We start from the raw sequence: 17,352 nt of genomic DNA, 5'->3' as shown, positions 1-17,352 counted from the left end.
TGAATTGCTATGGAGACACTTCCAGTACAGGCTGCAGGGGGCTGTAAAAACCTCATGAACGACTGCTCATGTTTAGAGCGCGATCACTAAAGGGCCCAGATGAGATGATTTGTCAGCCTTATACCCGCGGGTGAATTTATTTAAAGGGTCCAATGAAATCCTTTTTTCAGTTTACCTGGTTTCTGTTTGAAAGTGATAAAGAGATGTAATTGGTGCATGTATGATCTGCACTGTTAATACTTAGAATACCTGGAGGATGACTGACCAGCATGTAAAGGCATTACACATGGAGGAGACTCAGAAAAAAAAAAAGAGGCCAAAACAGCACGTGAAGACACTTGCGACTTCAGTGTGATGTGCTATTTTCAAATGTGGGAACACAGTTCTCATATATAGTGAGATCTGTCAGATTCACACCTCAGAATCACTGCTGCCATGTCAGAGTTCCTCTCACCTCCTGCAGACAGCAGTCTGCCTCAGCTTGCATGTTTCATGGACCTCAGTTAAGACAAACATGGGAAGATGATAGAGAGTACAGGTGAAGATGATTGGATAATTAAAACTGTACTATATTCTAATGAGAGAGCTGAAAAGATGAGTAAATAATCAACTATTTTGATCATTTAAGTCATTTTTAAGAATTTTGACTTCTAAAATGTGAATATTTTCTGACTTTCTTAGTCCTCTATGTTATTGAACTGAATTTGTTTGGGTTTTGAACTGTTGATTGGACAAAAACAAGCACTTTGAAGACATTAGGATGGACATTTTTCACTATTTTCTGACAGTTTATGCACAAGACAATTCATCAATTAATCAAGAAAATAATTGGCAGATTAATCAGTGTTAAAGAGAATATTTCGTTGCAGCCTGCTATGATTCACTGAAACCGTAGCTCTCCAGTGTTTAGTTTTTCAGTTCTGAAATCTTTTGAACAAATAATGAAATATGATCCCATAAATCAGCCTTTTGTTGTGACCAGTACATTGGCCCTGCTAGGTGAAGAAAATCTTATATCTGCTGAAGAAAAGAACACATTTTTCTTTTTTTTGACCATCCAGTGGGGTTTAAAAGGGACTTATAAAAACAAAGATGGAATTGCATTTATCTACAAGGTATACTTCCAGCTCTGACCACTGTTTACATCCCACTGCTGCTGTCTGTTTGGCTTTCTGTGCGTAACCTCTATAATCTAACCTTCCTGGCTTTCTGAGCAGTGTGTTCTGTGTCTCCCAGCAGGCAGTGCTGCAGGACTAGGATGACTGGGAAGACCCAGACCAGCAACGTGACTAACAAGAATGACCCACGCTCCCTCAATTCCCGCGTCTTCATCGGCAACCTCAACACGGCTGTGGTAACCAAGGCCGACATCGAGGCCATCTTTGCCAAGTACGGCAAGATTGTGGGCTGCTCTGTGCACAAGGGCTACGCCTTCGTTCAGTATGCCAGCGAGAGGAACGCCAGGGCAGCCGTTGGTGGAGAGAACGCCAGGGTCATTGCTGGACAATCACTAGGTAACGCATTATATTCTGGGTACCGATATTAACTGTAAGAGGGGTGAACAAGATTTTCATCCTCTGCTGTTTCTTGGGGCCGTCCCCTCCAAAGACTCACTCGACAAATCTGTGGGGTTCATGAAATGATTAATGGGACAGGAAAGAAAGAAAAAACTGTTCTGCTTCACAAATTTATATTTGTCTTTTGGACTTTTACTAAATTGTTGCTCTTTTGTGAAATAGTGGACAATTTTACCTCTTTGTGGCTCAGGTAATTATTAAAATGAAGCCATCTGAGGAGTTCAGAGGGGCAAACGCTCCTCAGTAAGAAACTACAAACAATCACAAACGTGTGAAACATGTGGCAAAGTGGCCCAAGTAGACTTTTTTGTAAGAGTTCACAAGTCAAAACATATAACAATTATAACATTATAACAATGCCTTGTAATTTTACACACACACTTACACACTTATCCGTATTTGAGAAGAAACCAGTGACAAAAGCTTTTAAGTAAAAAAACAGTCCAAGTACCTCAAAAAAGTACAGTTCTTGAGTAAATGTACTTAGTTATATTACAAGTACGCCACACATTATTTAAAACTTTTACATTGTAATTTCCCAAAGAATATATTTTGTAAATATATCATAATTTTCAAATAAATTAAACCACAACTAATTAAGTTACACTACCAACACTGTTACCATGTTTTCTCAATTATTTCTGTCTCAGTAACAATCCCCTCAAACAATAAGCTGTTACTCCCTTATTCCCTATCCTCTCGTCCTCTTGTACTAACATATTTGTCCAAATCTACGTACCCAGTATGGATTTTATTTACATCCTAATAACCACGCTGTAATTGGCAAGTTCTCTGGTAAATGAAACATGCATGTTTAGTTTTAAAATATGTAATGCCTCTAAATGTAATAAAAACAGCATTTTTCTAAACTTTGTAACAAAACAAAGCTCTGTATGTGCTGTAAAACACATAAAACTGACTGCAAAAGCAATAGTGTATATAAGCAAGAGTCATAAAAGACGTCAATACCAATAATAAAATATAATTTCATAAAAGTGAGTCCATAAAAAAAATTAGCTTTAAGATTGAAAATGGCCCATTATTTCAAACTCTTGGAGACTAAATGGCTTGAAATGATCAACTCTTATTTTTTTTTATCAATATTGCCAATATTACCTCAAGCTACCATCTGGCTCCTACAGTACTGGAGCCAGATGGTAGGTTACGGTCAAAGGTTATGTGATTTATTGTGTTTACAATCTTAAATTTGACCAGTAAAACCTTAAAGATAGCTATGAGATGGAGACGTATAGCCAATGTGACGATACTAAGATACAGAATCTATTTTTAGGAGTTAAATACAGCGAGACAACAGCGAGGACACGGGGCGAGCTTGAATATAAAGATAAGACTGAAAAGATGAGGAGAAAGAGCAGTAGCAAAGCAGCAGACACAGACAGAACCAAAAGACAGCATCAAGGAGGAAACATTCAGAGCCCAGGTCTCATGGGTGTTCAGTAGATCCCTGTAAATCTTCCTTATATTACTTATTGATTAGTTCACGACCTCCTCCATGGAAAATAAAAGTCCTCCCTAAGCTCTGCTCTCTCATTAAATATGAATAAGAGCACTGCAGGGTCACATCTGTAATTCCAGCCTCCGTTTGCCCAGTTTCATGCATTTCTGGCTGTAAAATCACACATATAGCAGTGGTAAATCTTGAAGGTTGAGTTGTGTTCACAGTGATTTTCTTTATGATAATGTGACTCAAGAACTATTATTGTAGAACTTTATTACTGATACTCTGCAACTGGTCTCTCTGTTACAATTTGGTGTTATTTTCCACCGTTATGGCCACCATTACACCATCAGTCACAATAACATGATACTCACTAAGTTAATTGCTGAGATCTGAGAACATGACAGAGTCACTAGAGGTTTTCCAAACTTATTTCAATCAGGAGAGACAATTGAATGAGAAAAGATGATGTTTATTATACAGATAGAAATGATAGTCTTTGGCGCTTGGACTCCACAGGGACATCATCCCTGAGCAGCCGCAGCAGCGGTGGTGGTGGTGGTGGTGGTGGTGGTAGATGACTTGAGATGAGGCTGATAGCTGATGAATTGCTCTGGAGACCGGGTGGAGATGGGGAGGTGGAGGGGCGCGCATAACGGCAGCATGTTAGACTAAAGCAGAGAGAGACAGACATATTTAAAAAGACAGCAGCCAGATGGTAGGTTAACAATGAAAAGGTGTTGACGTGCTGTTCGGTAGAGATGATCAGCTGGTGACCGCTGAAACTCAAAGTACGCCCCCATGGATTGACAGCTAGGAAATGATTGAGCATATGTGAGAAATGAGAATGACAGGGAGGTATGAGTGATAAAATTACACCTGGCATGCAAAAGGTAGTCTTCCTGACTGAACTTTGGCTAAGCTTCATTTAGAAAAAGAAAACAAAGGAAAACATGATTAATTGATCAAACTGTCTGTTGTAAACATCCATCATAGTTTCCACAAACCACTTCCTGCTTCAGGTTTGACCTGTCGTACTCTAGTGATACTTATTGAGTGCGATATTACAGGGATTATTACTGACATTTTGGGTGCGTTTACCTCCATATACATTCGTTTAGATAATCTGGCTAAACTGTTGGCTTGATTACAGCCTGTCCTACTGTATGGCTGATCACTTTTTTTGCCCTGTGTTTCCTAATCTCATGATGAGTACAATGTTATCATAGCTGATAGAATTAACAGCTAAAATTAGAAAAAAAATAAGACCCAAGTTAGAATAAACTGGAATGATCCTTTAAGTGTTTCAGGTAATTTGTAATCCTAAAAAAACTAAAAAAAACTCTTGTTACAAACGATGCATTAATCCAATTTTTTCTTTCCTGATACGTCGACTCAGGATACTGATCTGATAAAAGTGGTGTCTTTGTCACAAATCTTGCTGTGAGGGACATAGTGGATTTCATCATTTTTATGTAAGGTAACATGAGGCCAGAGACTGCTGTGGCCGCCGTACATCAGTGAATGTAACTGATAACAGATAGACTGAATTTTATAATGATACTGACATTATAAAATGTCAGTATAAAGAAAAAGAAAACTGTATTCAGTGTAGCTCGGTCTTTTCATGGCCTTTACCCAATCCACTTGATATTCAGTATCAACGCTGATACTAATCCGGCAGATTGGATCAATGCGTCCCTACTTGTTGCATCGGCTACTCCATTCAATTTTGGTCTTTTTTTCCAGATAATTATTTTAAGGATGCATTTCAGGTCTTATATCCAACATTAATCAAGTATGTCGCCATAAACTTTGGTAGGCACTGAAAAAAGCTGTATGTTGTTAAGGCCGTTAGGTTCATAGAACCTAAATAATGAATCACATTCATAACTACTTTTCTGTTGCTGTTTCTGTTCTGTTTTGACCATGTTTAACATAGACATCCGACATCATAACAGTATAAAAATAACAGGAAAAGCATATGTCCTGCTAAAGCTGCTTCTGTCATTGTTATGTACGCTGACAAACCACAAAACCACACAGTTATATTTCCTGAGAAATACAACTGTCACACTGTGTTTCCCCAGAGGAGGGAAGTTACATTAAGGGCTCAAAAGCATATCTAGCCGAGAAGCTTTCAGGTGAATGTGTGTCTTCTGAACAAAGGTGGTGAGAGTTAAAATCCCACAGAGCTTCGTACAGCAACAAAAGTGAACTGTTCCTCTCCATAGCACGTCATATTGCGGCTCCACTGGCTGCACTTCATAGTTTCCCTGTAAACATCTGTGGACACACACAGTTCCCTCGTACACACACGCACACATGCAATAAATTCAGTATATTAACAATGCACCGTAAGTGTCAGGGGTATACTGTAGGAGCCTACTGTAACATCTCCCTCTGCTTTGGAAATCATCTTTTCTGCTTTTATTCTCTGCTGCCCCTTTGAAATTTAACCCTTACACACCTTATCTTTTAAACATGAACTTTATATTTGATTAGGCTCTGGAACTATATTGTCAGAGGTGGGCGCAGTCTGCACGAGATGTGAATTCTTGATATTTTCTTGAACACATTCCTTTTTTTTTTTTTATTAAATTACACACAATGAGATGTGACAGGAGAGGTAGTTGTGTAAAGGTATGAAGTAAGTAAGTAAGTAACTTTATTTATATAGCAGCTTTTGAGAGGCAGAGACGTCACAAAGTGCTTCACAGAGGAAATAAAGCACAAACATACATACAGACATAAAACACAATAAAAAACAAATAGAAAATAGAAAAAATAGATACAGGCAAGTCTAAACAAATGAGTCTTTAGCTTCTTTTTAAAGGTATCCACAGACCTTAAATCCAAAGAGAGAGACTTCCAAAGTTTAGGAGCCATAACCTCAAAAGCATCGTCTCTTTTAGTTTTATACCCAGATCGAGGAACAACCAGCAAACCCTGATCAGAGGACCTTAGAGACCTGCTGGTGACAGGGCTGTAGTAGACATGTGACGGGAAGGTCACAAGGTCAGATTCAAACCTTTAATGCTCTGAGTGTGCAGCGTGCGGCTCGGCCCACACACTGTCCCATGCTTGAGTAAATTTAATAGCTGCGAGATACTGAAGCTCCAGCGATTGCTTTACTCAATTAAATTCCTTCGGACATGACTGAATAGCCTACACAATGACTTTAAGTAGTTCATGCAAGTAAAAGTGACATTCAATCACACTGGTGGTTGGCCTGAGACAGCAGCTACTTAGATCCAGATGAAGATGTCTGCTGGTGATGAACAGCACAGCACTGTTTCACTAACTCAGCATTTCTTCTCTTAGTGTCAGCTTTTGTGGATAAAATCTGTACAAAGATGTACTGATACTTAAAGGTTCATTTTTTAAAAGCAGTGCGTACTGTGATCATATCTGCTTTCCCATCATCTCTGGTTTATAATGTGTAAGAGCGTTCATGTGTGACTGCTGACTTGTAGTCTTTGAGCGCCTCACTGTGGTTAAAATACTTAGTGCAGAACAGAGCTTTAAATCCAAGGTGGTGTAAAGTCTTCATGCATGATTGGAAACTGTTGGTTACATAAAGCTGAGCTCTCATGAATTTAAAGAATATGATTTGATGAAGCTCAAAAAATGTATTGCATATTTATTTTCAAGTTTAAAAAAGCTGGTGTTGGGAAAGGTTTCTCTATTTTACTGTCTATTTGAAATTCTGGATAAAAAAACCCCACCACAGCTCTTTTGCTCATTTGAAAGGACAATGTTAATTTAATCATCATATATCAAACATTACATTATAATCAAACAGCTACCCTGTTTGTAATATGGATTTGTTCTCTCTCTAGCAGGCAATTTTCTCTGGTTTCACTTCATGAATTTTCCATCTTCATGAACACTAGATGGTGCTGAGAGAATAGCAGTGAAGGCGACGCCACCAAAACTGGGACATCTTATATTCTTATATTGTCCCACAGCATGTATGATTCATTTGTATCCTCAGCAGTAAAACTCCTGCACCGATTATTCATTTTATGCCATAAAAAGTGACATTTTTTAGTGATAAGCTTTATGTTTTTTTTGCAGCAGTTTTAAACAACTTGTTAACTGATGACACATGGATTGTTTTGTATTAAGAGATGAGAATGAAGAGAAAAATATTTTAAAAAAAATCAAAAGCACAAGCACATACAGCATCTTTTAGTTATTCTGTTTTACCATTTTTCTCTTGTCTCATCAGATAATTGTCTCATTAATGTTTCTTCGAAAAGCTGGGGGACTATTAAGATGTCAGGCTGTGCGCGAGACAGCTGCAAACCCCATGTCAGTGTAATTAGATATTACAATTACAGGGCTTCATCTACAACACAGCCCAAATGCTGCAACAGCTGGAGAATCAGTAGGCTGCTTCCCTCTGGGTGCTCAGCTTTTCAATCTGTCTCCTAAGTCCACAGCCCATCCACTTTAAATTATTTTTTTTAAAAAGAGAGAGAGAGAGTTGAATAGGAGACAGTGGCGATAGCAAACTGATTTACCATTCCAACAGATGAAAGAGCGCTGTTTGGCTAGTGGGGTCAAACAGGATTTTTCTGCAGGTTTTAAGGGAAGAAAAAGCAGGATGTAAGAGTCTAAGATGAACCTTGAATATCAAATAGGAGTCATTCACTTGTGACTCTCTTGATTAGGTTTTTTTTTTTTTGGTTAATTTGCTACAAATGTGTTTTGAATTGAGGCTGAATTGTGTGTGTGTGTGACAGAGAGTCATAAAGGAAGGCATGCTTTGGTGTAGAACATTTTCCATGACTTTTATATCATTTAAAACGCAGAATTTATTCTTTCTTTTTCTGATTAGTTACCGTTTATGCCTTGGCAACATGTTTTTTGATCAAAATATCATGCCAAAAAAGCTTAATTGGATTAAGAGAAAGAAGCATCTTCCTGTATAAAGAAAAGACGTGCATTGCTCTTGAAATAGTCCCATAAACAGGGACAATACAGATAAACATTGTTATCTGAAAAAGAAATACAACAGATGTTACGTATAAAGGGCTAATTTGCAGGCGCTGTTCCTTAAACAACTAACAACTTTAAGATAAAAACAACAAAATAGACATAGTCAAAAAAGACTGTGTGCATGTGAATGTACAGTATTGTACATGCTTGTGGCATAAAAGTGCAAAAGTGTGAGTGTGTATGTGTACAGTATGTACGCATGCATGACTGTGACCAGTCCCTCATAGTGATGAACCCACAGAAAGGGATCACCTGACTCTGCAGTCCCTCTCAGCTCTACGGAGCATTTTAGCATCTTTCAGCTCATTGTTTTGGTTTTACTGCCCTCAACTTTAGCATTTTGTTTCAGTCTCAGATGCAGCAGGCAGCTGTTTTGAGCATAAAAAATCTGATAAACCCACTGTACACTATCTGACCAACACCAAAGTTGTACAAAACAACGTAATGTTGGTGTCAGCTTCTCTATTAAGAATAGTTTCAGTTTTTTTAAGTCATCTGTGATGGTGAATCAATATCTTTGGGTTTTAGACTGTTGGTCAGATAAAACAAGACATTTAAAGACCTTTCTTTAGGCTCCGGGAACGTACAGCTTACATTTTATAGAACAAACTATTAATCAAGAAAATAACTGGTAGATAAATTGATAGTGAAAATAATCGTTAGTTGCAAGCCCACAGATAGGATTTTACAAGCTGTTTAAAATAGAAAATCCATGTATTTTTGGGCTGGTAAATAAATAACTCATAGATTCAGTATTTCTGTACCAAAACTTTATTAAAAAAATCTACATGAATAGTTAACTGAATAATATGAAAATGCAAAGAGTTTGCATGGGTGGGGGGGGGGGCTTGGACTTTAAAATCCTGGCTACAGCTCTGCCAACATGTACATTAGTTTCGTCTCTATTTTGTTTAACATTCACTTAAAGTTTGCTTCTTGTCTTGACTCACTCTAATTGCCATTGCTAGATTTTCTTTTCAGCACAAAAAAAAAAAAAAAAAAGAGTCTTTTTGGAAGCCAATTCGCCTGAATAATTTATAAAGGATCATAATTAAACTTATTGTAATTTCTCTCCACCTAATCTGTGCGACACAGAGGCAAAAAGGGGGATTTTTTGTTCAATTTGTGCTGCTGCGTTTGGAGCATGACTTGAGTATTTGAGGCAAGACTTCCCCCTGGGATAGTTTGACAAATGGTACGGTCTGAAGCGGCTCAGCTGGAGCTGCAAGTACACCGGCTGTCTGTCTATTTTTGGGAGAGAGAGAGAAAGAGAGAAAGAGAAGGAAGCAAAGTCGGCTCAACCACAGCGGAGCTTCACCCGTGTTTTCCCTCTCGACATGACCATGTACAAAGGCAGGCGCCGCAACCAGAGATGTGAGTATGAGGCATCAATCACTGATGACAGAGTTTATTTACTGTTGCTGAAGTTAACATGGCCAAACTGTTTGTAGGACAAAAGCTGTCAGGCATGTCTACAGTGTTTCAGGGATGAGTAATTAATTAAAGTTGATAATTCAGGTGCTTCAGGTGCTTTACTTACTGTCAATGAGACTGTTTTTCCTTTATTTTATTGAGCTAAGAGGGACTGTTTTTCAAGAACTTGTTCATTGTTAAAATTCATGTATGTAGGCTACTTTGCAGTAATTATGGTGATCTGTTTGTCATTTGGCTTCTTTTACTGCTGCTTTGTTTGTCTCAGCATTTGCACGTAAAATACAAATTTCTGAAAAAAAAACAAAACAAAAAACATAAGTAATCCTCATTTTATCTTAAATGCATTGTGAACTTTTGCATTGCAGCTTTTATCATGCATGGAAATTAGATTATGGGCACTGATGCAAATCACACAGCATAATAATTTAGAGCTGCAATGATTAGTTGATTAATTGATTAATTGCCAACTATTAAATGAATCGCAAACTATTTTGATAATTTATTAATCATTTGGAGTCATTTTTTAAGAAGAAAACTCCAAATTTTCTGATTCCAGCTTCTCAAATGTGGATATTTTCTGGTTTCTTTAGTCTTCTGTGACAGTAAACTGGATATCTTTGGGTTGTGGACTGTGTCATATTGGGCTTTGGGAAACAGTGATTGACATTTTTCATCATTTTCTGACATTTTACAGACCAAACAAGTCAATCAATGAATCAAGAAAACAGATTAAACAACAGCAACAGACTAATTGATAATGAAAATAATCGTTAGTTGCAGCCCTATAATAATTAATATACCCAGGCTTATCTGATCTGACCAGTTCACACAACATGAATCCATCCCTGTGTTTCTGTGCTTCTCGGGGGATTTTTTGCAATTTTTCTCAGTGACTTGATCACAGTCGAGAGAGTGCTGCTTAAAGGGCAGGACATTTGTTTCAGTATGTGTGCTGACAGCAGTCTAAAATATAGAGCAGTGGTCTTGTGGAAAGTTCTGTGTTCAGTAAGTACTGCAGAGGTGCCTGTTAGCTGTGTACTTCTCTCCTGATTGCTTTTAGAGGAGCTGCTCAGTGGCTGGTCGCACATGGCGCCTTGCAGGTGTGGTGTGTGTGCACCTGTGTGCTTGTGGAGCAGAGTGCTGATGGAGATATTTTTGCACGGTTAGCAAATCTGTTGGTGAAGGAATAATTTATAATAGTAATGAATATAGTATATTAAAATATATCTGTATTGATTTATGATTAAACATAACTATTATAAACCAAGTGTGTTTTTCTTTTCATGCCTTTTTATTCATATTCATAAAACTACACAAAAGTAGAGCTGCGACCAACAATGTCATTTGTCTTTTTTGTCTGACTAACAGACCGCAATCCAAACATTCAGTTTAATATCATGTATGACACAGGAAAGCTTCAAGTCCTCAAACTTGAAAAGCTAGAACCAGCAAATGTTTTATATTTCTGCTTAAAAAAATGACTAAAAGGATTATTCGATTATCAAAATAGTTACGGCTTCATTTTCTGGTGATTGCAGCTCCCATCATTTGGTTTATAAGATGGCAGATAATAGTAACAAATGTCTGTTGTAATTTCCAACAGCCCAAGGTGGCATCTTCAAATGTCTGGTTTTGTCTAACCAATCGTTCAAATCCAAAGTTTACTGTCACATAAGACAAAGAAATATCACAAATCCTCACAATGAAGAGGCTGGAACTAGAGGATAAAAATATCTTAAACCAGTGTTCCCGAACCTTTTCAGTTTGTGACCCCTTAAAGTGAAGTATGTTACCAGCTGTGACCATTTTTTCCCTTGTTTTTTGGATTACTTTGGAATAATTTTTAAAAGGCTTGAAACACTGAAAATTTTCCAGTAAATCACAAGAAAAAATGCAAAGGTTAAAGAATAATGAAACACATTTCTGGAAGTAGAAACATGTTTTTTCTGCTTTCATATCTTCTTAATCTTCTCGTGACCTCTCAGATATAACCTGCATCCCTTTATGTGGGCCTGACCCACAGATTGAGAACGACTCACTTAAACCATTAATGGAATATCAATATAGTTGCATATATATATCACGTAATCCTTTCAGCTCAGCGTTAAAATGTGAGTACTGCAGGAGAGATATGTGATGTGATTCCACCTCTGATGGCTTCCAGTCGTTACTACCCACATTTTATGCTGCTGTCTGTTTCCTCATGACTGAGGAAGTCAAGTTTTGAAACAGATGTACAAGTAGTTTCAGCAGGTGGCAGCTGTCGGTTTGTTTTCCAGCTGCTTGCACAGATATAAAGCATGTGGTTAGGTGGAAGTGATGGATCGGCTCCAGGGGTTAAAACATTTCAGAGCGTTGCACTTAAAGGTGCAGTGTGTAGGATTTAGTGGCATCTAGCGGTGATGTTGCAGAAAATCCCCCCCCCCAAGTGTGTAGCGTGCGTTCCACTAGATGCCTCTAAATTCTACACACTGCACCTTTAAGAGCCACAGTTACATCATAAGAAAAAAAATATGCCAAGATGGAAAGGAGGAAAATGCATTAACAGCTCAGGAGAGATGAAAGCCTAAATTATCTTTACCTCGGGCTACGACAATTTGTTCATTATGATTTAATGCAAAAATCAATGTAGAGATGTTCAGATGTACCACAGCTGCATCAAAATGTTACTTTCTCTACTGCTCGTCTGTGTCTTTGTGTGGTCTGTTGGTGTGGCAGTATATTCCAAGTTAAGATGATTTTTCACTTCTCATTTTTTCACTTTTCATTAGATTGTTTTTGGATTAATCGACTACAGCTGCAATGAGTAGTCAATTAATCAATTAGTTATCAAAATAGCAAATATTTTGATAATAGATTAATTGTTTAAATCATTTTTCAAGCAAAAATTATTGATTTGATCAGGAATTGGCCGCCTTACCTTGTCTTACATTATAGTAAATTTTATATTTTGGGATTTTGGACTGCTGCTTGTAAGAAAAGATTTAAGAAAGACTGAAGCTCTAGAAGTTTTTTCACAGGCATTTTTATTAATCGATTAATTGAGAAAACTACCAGTAGATTAATCGACAGTGAAAATAATCGTCCTCATCCATATGATCCATATAATCGACTACTCTTTTAGTCTATGAAATGTAGAAATAGTGGAAAATGCAACAAATTCTGGTGACACTTTCAAATGTCTTGTTTTGTCCAATGCTGAAAAATATTCAATTTAAAATGATGTAAAACAGAAAAGAAGCAAATCTTTACATTTTAGAAGCTGGAGACAAAGATCCTTTTGCCATTTTTGCTTGATTAAACAACTGTAACGATGAATTGATTATAAAAATTGTTGCTGATTAATGTTGTGTGAGTCAACTGACTCTTAAACCTGAAGTGTGGCACCAAAGATATAACAGCATTTCTCTGCTACTTGTTGTTGTATTGCTAATGCGATATATTAAGCACAGCCAATCTGAAAATTTAGCAATCTCACATCACATTCTCCTTAATGGACCATAGCTTAGCCGGTCTAATAAATTTAATTTATTAGTTGCCCAGGAACTAGGGGACGGGCTGCCAAATTTATGCGCTGCCAAGTAACCATTTTCCTTAAGAGGGCGAAAGAGCAAAGTACAAGGAATTCATTAAGGAAGGACAGGCTGTTGAGCAATTAATTCACGTGTCCCCTTCCAACCATAACAAAAACTATTAAAGCCTTGAGGTTCTCGTCCTGATTGGAATCAGTCGGGGTGTAATACACCCTAGATGAGTGCATGTTACTCAGACAGAGCTGACTGAGTAATTTCAATATCAAGGGGTGAAAGTCTTCCCTCCTGTGTATATGGCAAGAAGTTTTAACATATAAAAGATTAACAGAATCCACATTAAAATTATATCTACAGTTAATTTATTACAAAACTTTAACTTCAGAGTCAAAACTTTGACTTTAGTTAGTCGAGTAATTGATTAATCAGTAATCATTGCAGCTCTAAACCAGACCATGTAAAGCTATAACAGAAAAATCCCTGCATTTTTCATTTGTAAGAGTAAGATGTGTTATTTGCTCTTTCAAAATGATTCTAAAATGCATTTAAACCAGTTATAATTACAACCTCAAAAATTACAATTCAATCTGCAATTTGCAGTGTGTGAACTGAAGGTCTTCATGTCCACATGCATAAATGGATAAATATCCATTTTAACCCAGACTCACACACTCAGTGTCTGCTCTCTCAACCTGTCATTCACCCCGCCCTGCTTGAGGAAAAACACTCTCAGGTGTAATAAAAAGAGGACGCTGTCTGTGCCCTTGAGCTGAGATCAGAGATTATTCCAGTCTTCCCTGTCAGATTTACAGGGTGTGAGAACACAGTGTAGATTGAATCTGCGACCGCTGTCATGCAGAGTGCCTCTTAGTCGCACATTTGTATTCACACAGATGCTTGGATGATCTCTTAATCAAATACTGCTCACCTGCTTTCAGGATGCGTGTAACACCAGAGATAGAGTTTTTTGAGAGCCAGAAGCGACAAAAGATTATGTTTAGGCATTAGTTCGGGGAGGAAATGTATTCTCTTATTTCCTTTCTCGGGCTACATTACCAAATCACATACCCCTTCTGTCGTAATTGCAAAGAGAGCACAAGTTTAAACACGGACAACCACTTATTTCCCAACTATTCCCATTACACATTCCCTAAGAGCCATAGATCAAGAAAGACAGTGTTAAAAGGCCCAGTTGCTTTGTAAAGTCTCTTCAAATGTATTGTTATCTAGTAGAATAACCTCAGTGAAGAGGAAAATTGCCAGCACACCATAATTCTGCTAGTGCTTGCCTAAATAGGAGCAGCACAAGGACTACACACCTATTTAGCTGCCTTTTCCTTTTTAAACTGAGCTAATCCCAGTGGACTAATTCAAATCTGTGTGTGTGTGTGTGTGTGTGCTCTGACTCTCATTGTCTATGCCCGCTTCAGCTATAATGACTTGCCCAGACCTCCAGAGACAAAGAGCTCAAGACCGTGCTGAGCTGAGGTGTCTATATCTAACTGAAATAGACACACACGCGCAGTAACACAGCAACACACTCACAGGCAAATTTAGCGCCGCTTCATTAATATGAATGAACCCAAACTGAGTCAGAAGGGCCCCAAGGTGCTGATGATTGTATTCTTGAAGGATCCAATGTGGATGGATAAAACTGTCATTGAACTCAACCACATCCTTGCCGTAGGAGACGCTCAATTAAAATGAGGTCTCGTAAAAGCCCACAATTGATGGTTTAATCTTGTATGGAGATGAGGGGAGACAGTGTGAAAAACACCTCCTTGACCCCAAGAGTGTGTGACTTACAAACTAGACTGTGAAAGAGTAAGAGAGGCAAAACTGTGACTAAATTTGTTCTTTAGAGAACGTCTCATGTGCATGTTTGCCCTGTAGGAAAGTTATGGGTAATATAGGGATCACAATATTAATAACTTTTTCAGCATCTATTACGACATGGCAAATAGAATAATTGATGTTCAATGCAATGAACTGGTTTCCACTGTCATGCATTACATCAGAGAAAAGTCTTAACACAAGTAAAACATAACCTTAAAATGAGAATATTTATATATCCATAAAGCTGCTATAATCAATATATTTATATTAACAACAGATCAAATGACTATGTGCAAATGACAAGGAATACACTTTTTTTCTGCACCCCATACGTGTCACTAGAATTGATTGTTGTTGTTTTTTTTACCTGGGCTCTCTTAATAGGCAGCATTCTTACTTCAGACCATGCCAGTGAGTTGTTGGATCTCTCTCTTACGAACAGGAAATAGAATGAAACTTTGGAGACTAAACCATACCATACCTTCACATCATTTTTTTAATACAGAGTTTAGATCCTCTCTCTATGTTAACTGAGTCAACAGACAACTCTGCCCTACTATGGAAAACTAGTAAAGAAGCAAAGACCCTACGTTGATCTCCAACCCAACTGCGAGAAATGTCTGCAGTCAGATCAACTTTAGATAACCTTCTTATGCTTTTTAAGATGAGGAGACCAAACTGAGGTTCACTAGGCAAAGACTCTATGAACATGGGGATAAACCCGGAAAATATTTGGCGTACCTTAACAACAAAAAGGGTGGAATCACAATCAATCGCGGCTATCTGTAATGCTCAGGGTAATATATGACAACAGGCTCATAAATGACACCAGGCTCTATAGATCTGAACAGCCAAGTTGGACTTAAGGGAAGATTTCCTCTTCTAGTTCAGCATACTATATAACCTACTATATCAATAGAGCAGCAATCTGATCTTAACGCCATCATTTACAGAGAGGAGGTATTGAATACTATAAGATCTCTACAGAATGGAAAAACCGCGGCACCTGATAGGTTTGGTAGTGAACTCTATAAAGAATTTTGTGATTTATTAGCAGATCAACTACTCGACATGTTCAACCACTCATTCTTGCATAATGTGTTACCCTAAGAGAAGCAAATATCTCACTCATTTTGAAAAAAGGGAAAAGTCCAGAAACCTGTTCGTTGTACAGACCAATAGCCCTTCTTAATGTAGACCAGAAGATATTTTCAAAAATTCTAGCCACTCAACTTGAAAAAGTAAAAAATTTTAAAAAAGAAAATCAAACAGGTTTCATAAATGGGTGTAGCTCATGTAACAATGTGCGCTTTTTCAATGTCATTCATGCTTTCCAAGCAAAGAGAGGCTGATGGTCTAGTGCAGGGTTATTCAATTAAAATTCAAAGAGGTCTAGTTAGAGAAAATTTCCTCAGGTAAAGGTCTGGAACATCATAATAGCTTAGTAGTTGTATCAATGTCTGTATGTAGTCAACAGCTGACTGTCAAATCAAATAAAGTACAATTCAATAATATTTCAACAATATTTATTGGCAGTTTTCACACTGAACTGGAAGGATTATAAATAATACTCTAATAATAAATAAATGTTCTTTTATCATTTTAAATAAAATAAGAGCTGCATTTAAAAATAAAATACATATCAGAGAGTTTTTGAAAAATGTGCTTCTTAAAATAAACTGCTTAATTTTAGAAAAATGAAATAAAAGTGTAGCTTGAGTTTCCCTTTTTCTTCTTTTTTGTTAACTTCATTTCACATCTTAACAGTCTCAACCAATTTTACAATAAACAATCTCAACATATCTTAACAATTGAACAGCTTTAACACCTCCTTTTCTCTTTCTTTCCCTCTTACAGTATATCCCACTTCCCCACTGTCTCTTCTTCAGTTAGAGAAAATAAAATGTGTTTGGATTCTGGTGGATTGATCATAGTGAGCTCTTAGATCGTTTATTTTCTCAGTTTGGATTTGAGTGAGTATGTTTGCTCAAAAGATTTGTGCTTCGTCTCATAGTGGTGCTTCACGGTCGCCACAGTCTCAGAACAAATGAGACATACTGGTTTTGAACTGCCCGTGGGAAGAATGAACATTTAAGAGTCTGTCCAGTCTTGATTAAAAGCTCTGTTTTCTCTGTCTACTGTTCTCTTTTTAGAGCACTCCATGTGAAATTACTTATTACTTATTACTCCAACTGTGTCTCTCGTCTATTCTCTCTCCTGTGTGTGTGCATCTCATGCAAGTTGCCATGCAATGTAGATTTATATGGCTGAGTAGCATCATGTGAATTGATTTACAATGCATGCAACTGGTCTGTGAGTTTCCTGGGCCGGTAAACCAGTGCTGTAAAGGCTAGAAAAGCTGTGCCGGTTAAAATAGAAACGCTCCGTCAAAATGTAATAACTCTCAATAATTTATTGGTCGTACATCCAGGTCCGGATGGAACAGCATCTGGGTCTGGATCCAGACCACGGTCTGCCTATTAGTGACCCTGGGTCTAGTGCTTTCCAG

General features: G+C 37.6%; 1 protein-coding gene across 1 annotated transcript in view; it reads left to right on the top strand.

Annotated features, from left to right (window-relative positions):
- The window catches only part of LOC137194421 (RNA-binding Raly-like protein), a 47,271-nt gene that overhangs the window by 14,911 nt on the left and 15,008 nt on the right, over positions 1–17,352 (top strand). Inside the window, exon 2 of the mRNA XM_067606302.1 lies at positions 1,240–1,514. Within this exon, the coding sequence (XP_067462403.1) occupies positions 1,259–1,514 (256 nt within the window). The 5' untranslated portion in view covers positions 1,240–1,258. The remainder of the gene's footprint in view (positions 1–1,239; positions 1,515–17,352) is intronic.

Source organism: Thunnus thynnus, chromosome 12 (assembly GCF_963924715.1).
Source record: "Thunnus thynnus chromosome 12, fThuThy2.1, whole genome shotgun sequence".
In the NCBI taxonomy this organism is placed as follows: Eukaryota; Metazoa; Chordata; class Actinopteri; order Scombriformes; family Scombridae; genus Thunnus; species Thunnus thynnus.
Note: the sequence above shows the minus strand (reverse complement) of the source record. Positions and strands in the feature narration are given on the sequence as shown.